Genomic DNA, 12,310 nt, shown 5'->3' with positions numbered 1-12,310 from the left:
CCCCTGCCCTTCAGAGTAGACAGGGAATTTTACCATGGTCCCTACCCACTCCTACTGAAAGCACTCCTAGTGTCTGGACTGAAGGTGCGATGAGACGGTTCACAGAAGCCCAAACCTTCGATATTAGTGAAAATAACCCCACCTAATGTCTATGAAACCCTCACAGCTGGCATATGTAGCACTTGACTATTGTACTTTCTGCTGGTGCTCTGCTGCGCTCAGTCACCCTGTCGTGTCTGACTCTCTGCAATGCTATGGACTGTAGCCTGCCAGGCTTCTCTGTCCATGGGATTTTCCTGGCAAGAATACTGGAATGGGTTGCCATTTCCTTCTCCAGGGGATCTTCCTGACCCAGGGATTGAACCCACATCTCTTATGTCTCCTGCATTGCAAGCCGATTCTTTACCACTGAGCCACTGGGGAAGCCCAGCATCTTCTGCTAGAGTATAACTCAAACCTTTAACAAAATACATCGATGCCCCAAACTGCTTTTGTATGCCACACTGAAGTTCCCTACATCATCTTTGAAGAAAACATTTCAATTCAGTTTGGACAGCAGAACCACCTTTGTCTGCAGGGTGAACTTTTGCAACTATTCACATATTTGATGGTATGCACCCTACATTTTAATTTTTCAGAAAACGGAAAGGTGAAAGTGTTAATGACAAGAAGCACAGACCCTATAAATGTGACATAGAGAAGAAACTCTTTGTCATATATTAAGCTGAGCCCCTTACCTGCTCTATTTCATCTCCTCCACACAATGACACTGAAAGTGAATGTGGGAGCTTGTAAGTAATTTCTATTATCCTCATGAAGGAACGAAGTCTACAAGAGGAGAAGTGATTTCCCCAAGGTGACCAACAGCTGACCAACCTAGGATTGAAACCCAGTCTGTCTGATTCCACAGCCTTTGCCTTCAGCCTGCATGCCTGAATCCTTTCCTAGAGCCCTGGTATCATTTTATTAAATCCTGGTTTCTGCCCGTATTAATTCAAAGACTGGCAGACTTAGAGGTAGATCCTGAAAATCTGGACCATTTTAAATGGGAAAATCATTCTCAGAGCTTGAAAACTGTCTCAAAAACAAGACAGATGGTATAGTTCTAAGCACATGGTCTCTGGTGTCAGATGAACTTGGGTTGTCACAATATTTCTGCTTTTCACTAGCCAGCTAATCTGAAGGAGACACAGAATCTTCATCAGTCAAATGTGGTTAGTAATATTACCGCAATAATAAAACCATGGGATTATATAAGGATCGAATGAGACAATATTTTCAAGAGTTTAATATGGTGCCTCAGAAACTTAAGCAGTTAGTATTATTATTGTGAATAAAGCAAATCTTATTTCAAAACAAGATTACTTTGTTTCTCCACAGTTCTTAAATTTATACCCAAAATGATCATAGCATTTTACAAGTACTCCAATTTTTTAATAAAAGACTCCAGGAAAATAATGACTATCCAAAGTCTTTTATATGGATTTAGTTATATGAAATGAACACTCGTTTGGGGAAAATATCTCAGCTCCTTGGAGACTATTGTTGCATTTGTAGTTCTGTACTGAGCTCCATAGAGGATGAACGATCCCAAGCTACTGGGTTGTCCATCTGGAGCTGCAGATTAGGCTTTTAAGATCATCCCTTCCACCCTAAGGCTCCATTTGTGCAACCTGGAGGTTCATGTCTGCCTGAGCCTTCATCGCAGGGCAAATGTGTTTTCTTGAATATCTGCAGTCAGACATACGAGTGTTGGTGATAGGATCCCTCATTCATCCCTCAGAGATGAACAGTTGTTTAATCCATAATAGAAGGCTATATGTGGTCCCAGGACTGAGAACATGATGTGACTAAATAAGCAAAAGTCCTGAGTTTCTACACCTGCAAGGTGTTCGGAATGCCCATGTTTGTGCACAGGATAAAGTCTTTCAGTTCAAACCTCAATGGGCCAAATGCCACATCAGACCCAGAGACAGGGATGCTGGTGAATTAGAGGCAGCTATGATTCTTGGCTAAATAGAAACTCTTGGGTAGCCTCCTTGAGGCTTTCCTCTTGGCAACCAGCCCTTGTCTACTTCCAGTCCCAGTGCTGGAGTATGGCTGACCTGACTTTGGTGGGTGATGAATGGTTATAGGATGGGCTGTGAGCATCATTTATTGGGGTTGGAACTGTTAGGGTCTCGAGAGCCCACACAGAGCAGGCTGCAAAGAGGTGGATGTGTCCATACTCAAGGCCACACCGCTGCTCTCGGCAACCTTATGTCCATCAGGAGAAAGCACAGGATGGATTGGCACCTGCGGTAGACACAGCCCACAGGCAGGTTGCTCTCATCATGGCGTGAGCACCTGCATCTCCAGCGACCTCTTGGGTGCAGGTAAAATGCCCAAGTGGAGAAGTTTTATGTAGCCCATTTCTGAGAGCCAAGTGGGTGAGGGCCTGAATCTCATTATCTCCACCCCCTTAGGAGGACTCCACGGAGTGTACTTAGGAGAAGCTGTCCTTGAAGAACATGGCATATTTCATGGGCCTGATTTCTTTTTAGACCTTGGACTTGACTTCTCAGGAAGTGGAGCGAGACTACATTGGGAAACTGTGCTGTTGCTTAAAAGAAAGCAGGGTGAACGCTCCAGACCCCATCATCTCCGTCAGACAGTGATAACATCTGCATCCTTTAAAACATCAAAACAATCTGTCTTAAATATTTAAACACTTGGAAAGTGTCCTTATGGATTAGGCTCAAAATGCTGATTTTCTCAAAAATACCTCAATCAACAGTAAAGCTCTATACAACTTTCTCAAGCGCTCTCTGAGCCCCAGACAGGCCCCATGCTGAAAATGAGCCCGGCTGATGTTCCAGGAGGCTGGACCCTTGCCTTCTGGGCTCAGAGCCTCTGCTGAGGTTCCATCCTTTCCCATTAACTTTCCATCTTTCATATTTCAGCAGAAATCCACCAAGTACACAGAGCACAACTCTCCTAGCCATGAACAAATCTTCCAAGCATTTCCAACCACAGGAAGAGAAATGGTCACTGGTCTTGACTAGATGCTGATTTGAAAGTTTAGATAAACAATGTTGTCTGTCTTGAAATGGAACAAGTGTGATGAGGGATATTCCTAAAGAAAGGATGCAATCCTAAATGATTCATCTTATTTTTACCCCAATGGCAACCAAATTTATTAATTGTACTGCTAGTTCTGAATGAAGTTGGTGAACTCAAATAGTGAGACACTGACATGCAAGGGCCTGTCCAAGGGGCAGAGATAACAGAGTCATGCCCCTAATGCCCAGCACAAGGTCTGAGGCAGCCTGGGCTCTCAATGCCTGTTTACTCGTAGATGAATGAGCAGATAAGTGAGTGGACACACTGCCTATCCCTTCAGCTGCTGTCACTGTGGATCCAAATTCCATGGCGTAGGTCTTGCAGGTAGAACTGACTCACTGATGATCAACTATTGTCTGAGCCAATTTAGAGTTTAAGCCAAAGGCTCTCGTGAATCTTTGGTTCACATTCAAGGTGGATTCCAGTCTACTGTACAGAGAAAGACACTGTCTTGCTTCTCACCTGTACATGATCTTTGTATAGAGACGCATATAGTTCTTGTCCTCTTCGTCTGTAGTTCTCAATACATGACACAAAGTCCTGGAGAAGAGAGAAAACAAGTCACAGCTAGTAACATTGGTGGTTTTAGATAAGAACTTCCTGCTCTGGCCGAGTGCCAGAGGAAGTAGCGGTCACAGGACTCGTTGGTCAAATGATTCACAACCTCATGAATACAGGAATCACCTATGCTGTTACATACACGTTCAGATTCACATACATGTTTATGGGTTACTTTTACTTCTAACTACTTTGAACCAGGTTATAGCAGATAAATCTTCCTCTCAAGAATAACTAGAAAAGCTAGAACATAATACTTAAATCAAAAGGGAATTCTAAAAAACGTTCAAGTAACATATTTATGGAATAGGGCACCCAACAATAGTAGAATACACAAGCCCCCATAAAATATATTCTGAGACAAACTACATGCCAGACGATAAAATAAACTCCAACAAATGTATAAAAAATTGAAATATGCAAAATATATTTTCTGATCATAACAGAATCAATCTGAAGTCAGTAACAGGAAACCTCCAAACACTTGGAAACTAAACAGTATACTTTTAAATAATCCATGGATCAAAAAGTAAGTCTCAAGGGAAATTTTACAAAATGTATTGTATTAAATAAAATTGAAAGTAAAACATATCAAAATTTGTGTTGCATAACTAAAACAATGCTGAGAGGGAAATATATGTCACCAAATGCATACATTAGAAAAGAGTTAAGTTTTAGAAAATCTGAACAGATCAATAACAAATAGGGAGGCTAAATAGTAATCAAATATTTCCCCTCCACACACCAAAATGCCCAGGACTAAATGGCTTCACCAGAGATTTCTATCAAACATTCAAAGAAGAATTAATACCAAACCTTCTTATATTTCAAAAAAAAAAAAAAACAGAAGAGGGAATACTTTTCACCTCATCATAAGAGGCCAGCATCACTCATACCAAAGCCAAGCAGAAATACCACAAAAAAAAGAACACTAAAGACCAATATCTATGATAAATACAGATACAAAAGTCCTCTATAAAATACTGGCAAACAATTCAATAGCACATTACATGAATCGGATACCATGATGAAATGGAATGTATTCTTGGGATGCAAGGATGGTTTAATGTATGCAAATTGATTAAAAAGATAGCAAGAGAATATTACAAACATCTAGATACACATAAATGTGACAACTGAGATTAAATAGACAAATTCTTTACAAAAGCACAAGCTACCAAATCTCAACCAATATAAAATAGATCCTTGAAATAGCATATAACAGTTAAGGAAATTGAATTCATAATTTAAATACTCTCCCCAAGTAAATTTCCAGGTCCAGATGACTTCACTTGAGGATTTTACAAAATATTTAAGCAATAATTAACATACATTTTACAAAATGTCTTCCAGAAAATAGAAAAGATGGGTACATTTCCCAATTTGTTTTACGAAGCTAGCAGTACCCTTAACTTTATATCACAACCAGACAAAAATACTACAGGAAAATAAACCTAACTTTCACAAATAGAGATGCAAATTTTTTTAACAAAATATTAGGAAATACAACTTGGCAATACATAAAAATAATCACATACAATGACAGAATGGAGTTTATTTCAGGAATGCAGCTGGTACATACCCAAAAAGTAATCATTGTAATCTACCATATTAGTAGGTTAAAATAGAAAATGACATGATCATATCTGCTGCTGCTGCTGCTAAGTCACTTCAGTCGTGTCCGACTCTGTGCGACCCTATAGATGGAAGCCCACCAGGCTTCCCCGTCCCTGGGATTCTCCAGGCAAGAACACTGGAGCGGGTTGCCATTTCCTTCTCCAATGCATGAAAGTGAAAAGTGAAAGGGAAGTCTCTCAGTCGTGTCCGACTCTTAGCAACTCCATGGACTGCAGCCATCCAGGCTCCTCCGTCCATGGGATTTTCCAGGCAAGGGTACTGGAGTGGGGTGCCATTGCCTTCTCCATGATAATATCAATTGATGCTTAATAGTATTTGAAAAAATTCAACACTCATTCACTATAAAACTCTCAGAAAGCTAGGAATAGAGGAGAATCTGATAAAATAGTCTATAAAAGCTCACAACTAACATTAGATTTAACACAAAACAACAAATCCTTTCTAAGACTGAAAACAAAGATGAATGCTTTTATTGTTCTCATTCAACAAATTGCTAAAGTTTTCAGGTTTTATACCAAAAACACAATTCAGAAAAGGAAAAATTAATGAATTTGATCTCATCAACATTAAAACTCTTGCTCCACAAAACTCATATAAAATGATGTAATAATTAGCTACAATCTGGAAGAAAATATTTGCAAGTCACATATCCATCAAAAGACTAATATCTGGAATATATGAAGAAGTTTAAAACTTCAAGTGCAAAAGAAGTCTACTAGAATAAGTGCAAAAGATATGAATAGACATAAAGAGGATATGAACATGGCAACGAAGCACATGAGGGCCATGTTCTACATCAATATCCACTAAGAAAATGAAAATAAAAGCCACAGTGGGATATCACTACACTTCTATCCGAATGGTTAAATTTAAAAGATGACAACGATAAATGCTGGTGAGGATACAGAGAAACTTTATCGCCCATGGGTTGCTGGTGGGAATGTGTGGTACAGTCGCTCTGGAAAACCAGTCAAACACCATAGGATCCGGAAGTTGTAACCTCTGGGGATTTATCCCATGAAAGAAAAACTTATACTCACACAACAATCTGTACATGAATGTTTATAACAGCTTTATTCATAACAGACAAAAACTGGAAACAACCCAGGTGAATAATTAAAGAAATTGTGAAACATCTATAATGTGGAACACTGCTCAACAATAAAAAAGAATGAACTGTTGATACATACAACAACCTGGATGAATCCACACAGAACTATGCTGAGGGAGAAAACAACCCCAAAGGGCAACAAGGGGGCTTCTTATAGTGATGGAGATATTCCTTGCTGTGATGCTATATTACAGTTTTGCAAGATGACACCATTGGGGGAAACGGGGTAAAAGTTATATGAGATCTCTCTGTATCATTTCTTACAATTGCGTGTGAATCTACAATTTTTAAAATAGAAAGTTGAATTTTTAAAAAAGTCATTGAGGGCTCTATCTTCACCATTTGAAAAAAAAAATAACTCAGAGAACACATATAATTATTTTAAATCAATAAGATAAAAAAAGAGACATTCAATGGAAAATTTTTAAAAAGAAAAAATTGAACAGGTACTTCATTAAAAAAGATGTCAATGACCAATACAAATATAACAAAGAGGTCAATTTCATTTGTCATCTGGAGGATATAAACTAAAACCACAATAAGAATCTCTAAATTCAAATAGCTAATAATGTCTTTCTGATTATCACATGGAGCCACTGGAACTCTCTTACGCTGCTGAATTGGTACAACCATTCTGGAGCATAGTTTGGTAGTGTCTTAAAAGATGAGTACATACAATGAACCAACAATTTCATTTCTAGGTATATACTCAACAGAAATTCATGCCTGTGTATTCCAGAAGACATGTGAGAGTGTTCATAGCAGCAGTGTTTGAAGTAGTCCCCAAGTGGGAATAGTGCAAACTTCCATCAGGAATAGGCTAGATAGATAAATTATGATATAGTCATATATTATATCCTCTGTGGTCATGGTTCTTAAAATGTGGTCCATGAATCCCTGGTGGCTCTTTAATACCCTTTCAGGGGATCTGTGAAGTCAAAACTATTTTCAAAATACTAGAACACCTTTGCCTTTTCTCACTGTGTTGATATGTGCATTGATGGTCCAAAAGCCATGAAGAGTAAAACAATTTTCATAGTGCAAACCAAGACACTGGCACCAACTGTACAGGAATCATTGTACATAGTCCTCATCAGTAGGAACTCATAGGAAAAAAAATCTTCACTTAAGAATGTCATTGATGAAAAAGTGCAGGATTAATTTCATGAAATCTCAGTCTTTGAATACACTTTTAATAGTCTATGTGATAAAATGGGAAATCTACATAAAACACTTCTGAATACCAAAGACTATAGTGGTCATTTCAAGGGAAAGCATCTGTATAATTGTTAGAGTTGTGAGCTGAACTAGCTACTTTTGTAATAGGACATCATTTTTATTTGAAAGAATGTTGTTGTTGTTTAGCTGCTAAGTCAAGTCCAGCTCTTTTGCAACTCCAAGGACTGTAGCCCACCAATCTCCTCTGTCCACGGGATTCTCAGGCAAGAGTACTGAAGTGGGTTGCCATTTCCTTCTCCATGGGATCTTCCCAACCCAGGGATCAAACCCATGTCTCCTGCATTGGCAGGTGGATTCTTTACTGCTGAGCCACCTGGGAAGCCCTTGAAAGAATGATTGACAGACAAAACTAAAGTTATGAAGACCTGGGCGTTTGGCAGATATTTTCTTGAAAATGAACAAAATGAACCTGTCATATAAAATTAAACCACTGACAGGATTCGTTGCCCATAATAAATTCTGGGCTTTCAAATCTCAAATGTTAGAGTATCGGAAAACTTGTAACTGCCTTTGTGAGCGTGACAGTTTCTCAGTAGATAAATATTTTTCAGATTGGTGGTGTATGAATATGATTTTTCCACATTACACAATGAAACACATCAACATTTGGGAGATCTTTCGACTCAGGGAACCAATATTTTCACTGTTTGTTATACGCATGTTCCAAATCATGTATGGGTTAAAATATCCATTCAAACTGCAAGATAATAAATGAATTTCACTGTAACAGAGTACAAAAATCTCACTGATGAAAGTTTCAAATAACTTCCAAGAAACTACTACTTGTTGAATTTTGGTGTAGTATCAAAGAATAATATCTATAATTTTCTGAAAAGTTTATTAAAATACTCCTTTCTTGGAACTTCCCTGGTGGTTCAGTGTTATGACTCTGCACTTTCAATTCAGGGGGTGTGGGTTGAAACCCTGGTTAGGGAACTAAGATCCCACAAAGCCACACAGCATGGCCCCCCAAAAAAATACTCCTTTATTTTCTAACTTCATATCTGTGAAAGATCAGATTTTCTTCATTTATTTCATCCAAAAAAAGAAAAAAAGAATTACAACTAATTGAATAAAAGGCAGATATGAAAATCCATCTGCCTTATACTAAGCCAGAAAGATATTAAAGAATCTGCAAAAATATAAGACAAAACTACGCTTTTCATAATTTTCAAAAAATATATAATTAAAAAAATGTTATTTATGCTTACATATAAATTACATAGATTTATTACTGCTATTTTTAAAGGAATTAATAAGTGTCATTTTAAAAATTGTTTTCATTTCTTACACACTAAATATCAATAGATGCAATCTATATGATACAACAGTTCTTTGAAATCTCAATAATTTTTAAGAGGGTAAACAGATCTTGAGACCAAAAAGTTTGAGAACAGTATGAAAATGTTGTTTGGTCACTATAAAATGAACTACTGCTTCATGAAATGACATGGATAAATCACAAACATAGTTTGGAGTGAAAAAAAAAACAGAAAGAAGAGTGTACACGTTATTTCATATACATAAAAGTAAAATGTAGAAAGCCGATGTATGTTAGCTGCCAGGAAATGGTCTACTTTGAGGGTAGAAGGTGCTAGTGAGTAGAATGGGGCATGAAGTTGGGGTGCTTCTAGAGAAGCATTAATGTTGTATTCTTACCCTGGGTAGTGGTCACATGTTCACTCCATGAAAATGCTTAAATCTGTATATTTGTGACTTGAACACTTTTTTCTATGTGTCTCATAGTTCAATAAAATAGAAAAGTGTTTATCAACAAAGACTCAAAACTATGAAAACAATATAATTTTAAAACCCCAGTTAATGTTTTGGAGTAGTGGGAATAGGGTGATTTCTTTCTTTCTCTCTTTTTTTGTTTACAAAATTTTCCTTAATATTGCTGTTACATGTTTATGCACATTTATAAGTAACAATCATTATGAGCACTGCAAATGACATAAAATGCTGACAAATTTGACTAATTTTACATTTAAGGCAAAAGCCCAGTCTTTTTCCTAATATGATACTTTGGAGACGTGCAGCAGGAGAAGAGAACTCTTGGGGGAACTTGGACGCAGAGCAGCTTTTGCCAAAGAGGAATGTGCTCTCACTGAAGAAGTAGAGGAAAAGCTGGCTCTGCTTCCCTTGAGCGCTGAGCAGGTGAAGGCTTGGAATAGTGGATTAGGAGGATGGGAGAGGGACCTGACCAACGGCACCTGAATGGTGTATATAGGAGTGTCGGTAGCCCAGATATTTGTTATCCTTTGGTCTGCTCTCTCAGCATTCCATCCAATAATTAATATGCCCATAGCACTTGACAAAGGAGTTTCCATACGCATTACCACATTTAATATTTAGCCACCTGACAAATCTATATTATGATGATTCCCATTTTACAGAAGAGGAGGCTGAGGACAGGGGACCCCAACAATGCAGGAGCTGGCAGCACCAGAAGATGACTCAGGCCACAAGACTCTCCTGCATGGCTTCCCCCTTGCATGTCACCACAGCACTAAACAAATTACTGCTTTGCTAGTGACTTCTAAGAACTTTCTTGCCCTGGAAAGTTGTCACGCTCAGGATGTGGAGACAGGAGGAGGACGATCTGGGTTGGTTCAAGGGCAGAAGCTCATCTGCCTGGGCAGCAGTGGATATGACACATCGAAGGGGGACATATTTAGAGCAGAGCTCTGCATTGCTTATTGGAGCAAAATAGCCTTTGCTTAGCAACTGCCTGTGTATTAAAGAGTTTGAGAACCTTTGAAGTAGAACCAAGGGCCTCAGAGGGCTGTTTGGAGATTTGAAAGGCAAAGTAGGTCTGGTTTAAAGAGCCTGTGCCTTGCTGTCCCAGTGCCTCCTTAGGGAAGGGTTTGGCTACAGGATACAGATCAGACCTTGGAATGGAAACCAAGGCACAGCCTATCTGGAAGGGCACCTGTAAGTAAGCCGACCTCAGCTTGGTGGTACTCACCTTTGCCAGGAGCACCCCTGGGGCTGGCCAGCTGCTGGTGACCCTCCTGTTCCAGCTCTCCCATAGGAAGGCCCTGCTGTCACTGATGACAGTCATTATGTTGTTTGTTTAAAGCATCATTAGTCCTGTAATCACAGCTGTATAGCCTAGCCGGAAAGGAGAGAAGCCAGTATCTAAACGCAACCCCTCAGATCCTGCTCAGAAACTTAGCACCACGACTAGAGTTGCAAGCCTGGCCTCTCCAGCCAAGTATGGCATGGTCTGGACTGAACTCAGTGGTGAGAAATGCCAGCGTATCTACCTGTGTTGACATATATGCTTGTCATTTTCATCCTCTGACTCACCATTTTCAGTGCTAGTTACTAACTTCAAGGAAATCATAAAATAAATGCACAGATAGTCACTAAACAACAGTTTCCACCATCCTGTTTATAGCAGCACAAACTAAAACAATTCAAATATCAACACGAGGAGGGGATGGTTCATCCTTCCCGTCAGGTATCATGCGGTCACCACGGACTACACTCACACAGGCCACCACGAGCGCGTACAGCACCTCGTGTCCCCTTTGAGCAGACGCTGTCCTGGAACTGCACGGGTAAGCTGAAGAGTGGGACCAAGGCTGGATTTCAGCTTGCTTTTGCCACTCTGGCCACGTGCCTTTGTGCACAACCTATACAACCATTCATTGCAGCCCTGGTGTCAAGAAAGTTCTGATGATATGGAGCCAGGTTTTTGATATATCGAGATTTCTAAAAATGAAGTTAAAAAATAATGTGCTAACAACAATTAAATGTGTATGAATTTGGGTGGAAAAGGAAACTGAAAGAAAACACAGGGTGCTGATCATTCGTGCTCTTTGCTAAATATTTCGAGTTCTTTCCTCCTGCAGATACATGGCATAACTGCTTTTCCTGCCACCTTTGAGCCAGGTGAGGCCAGGGAGGAGGGTGAAGCTTTAGGGGCTCGGGCTCAATTTGCTAAGCTCTTTTTCAACGGTCACAGCAGTGCTCCAAGTTCTAAATGATTGCTCCCTGAGCGGGTGTCACTGGTGAGGTTAAGGCACAGGAGACTCATGACCAACTCATGGTGTGCCACACGTGAGAAGTAAACCTTTGCTGTTTTAAGGCAGTCAGTTTTGGCAGTGTTTGTTACTGTAATCCAACTTTTCCTGAATAATACACACACGAAATATATAGGAAGGGTCATAGTAGAATTGCATTGAAACATATTTGTGATCAGTGAAAAAAGATCAGAGAGCTAAATGAAAGCAAGTGTGAGATCAATTAAATGTTACGAGCAAAAAGCTCAAACAATGTGAGCAACAAAATAAATAACAAGCTTGGTGGATTATAACCCAAATTGTAAAATAAATATGGATGAGTCTCTACAGATATAAATAAAAGGTTGAATAAATTAATTAGGGGGGAAAGAGACAAACTTTTCAAACAGAAGAATTTAGAATAATGTGTATAGATATTTCCCTTGTCAGGAGGCAGAGCTTAATTGCCTTAAGAATGGGCTGGTCTTAATGACTTGCTGCCAAAGAAAGGGAAAATAGTAACTTTACAGTGGAGAAATCTGGCAGACCCCATCGTGACCAGTGATGATACTGTGCGGGTGTAAGGCACCCCTGGGCTGATCCAGTATGATGAGAAGGACATGTCTCCTCTGTGGTCTTCCTTCCAAAAATT

The 12,310-nt window shown here is 39.3% G+C and overlaps 1 protein-coding gene across 6 annotated transcripts in view; it reads right to left on the bottom strand.

Annotated features, from left to right (window-relative positions):
- WDFY4 (WDFY family member 4) overlaps positions 1-12,310 on the bottom strand; it is a 257,299-nt gene that overhangs the window by 90,054 nt on the left and 154,935 nt on the right. For all 6 annotated transcript variants that reach the window (XM_044942406.2, XM_044942408.2, XM_044942409.2 and 3 more), the window contains exon 40: positions 3,565-3,642. In XM_044942406.2, coding sequence (XP_044798341.2) covers positions 3,565-3,642 — 78 coding nt within the window. The remainder of the gene's footprint in view (positions 1-3,564; positions 3,643-12,310) is intronic.

This window comes from Bubalus bubalis, chromosome 4 (assembly GCF_019923935.1).
Source record: "Bubalus bubalis isolate 160015118507 breed Murrah chromosome 4, NDDB_SH_1, whole genome shotgun sequence".
Lineage (NCBI taxonomy): Eukaryota > Metazoa > Chordata > Mammalia > Artiodactyla > Bovidae > Bubalus > Bubalus bubalis.
Note: the sequence above shows the minus strand (reverse complement) of the source record. Positions and strands in the feature narration are given on the sequence as shown.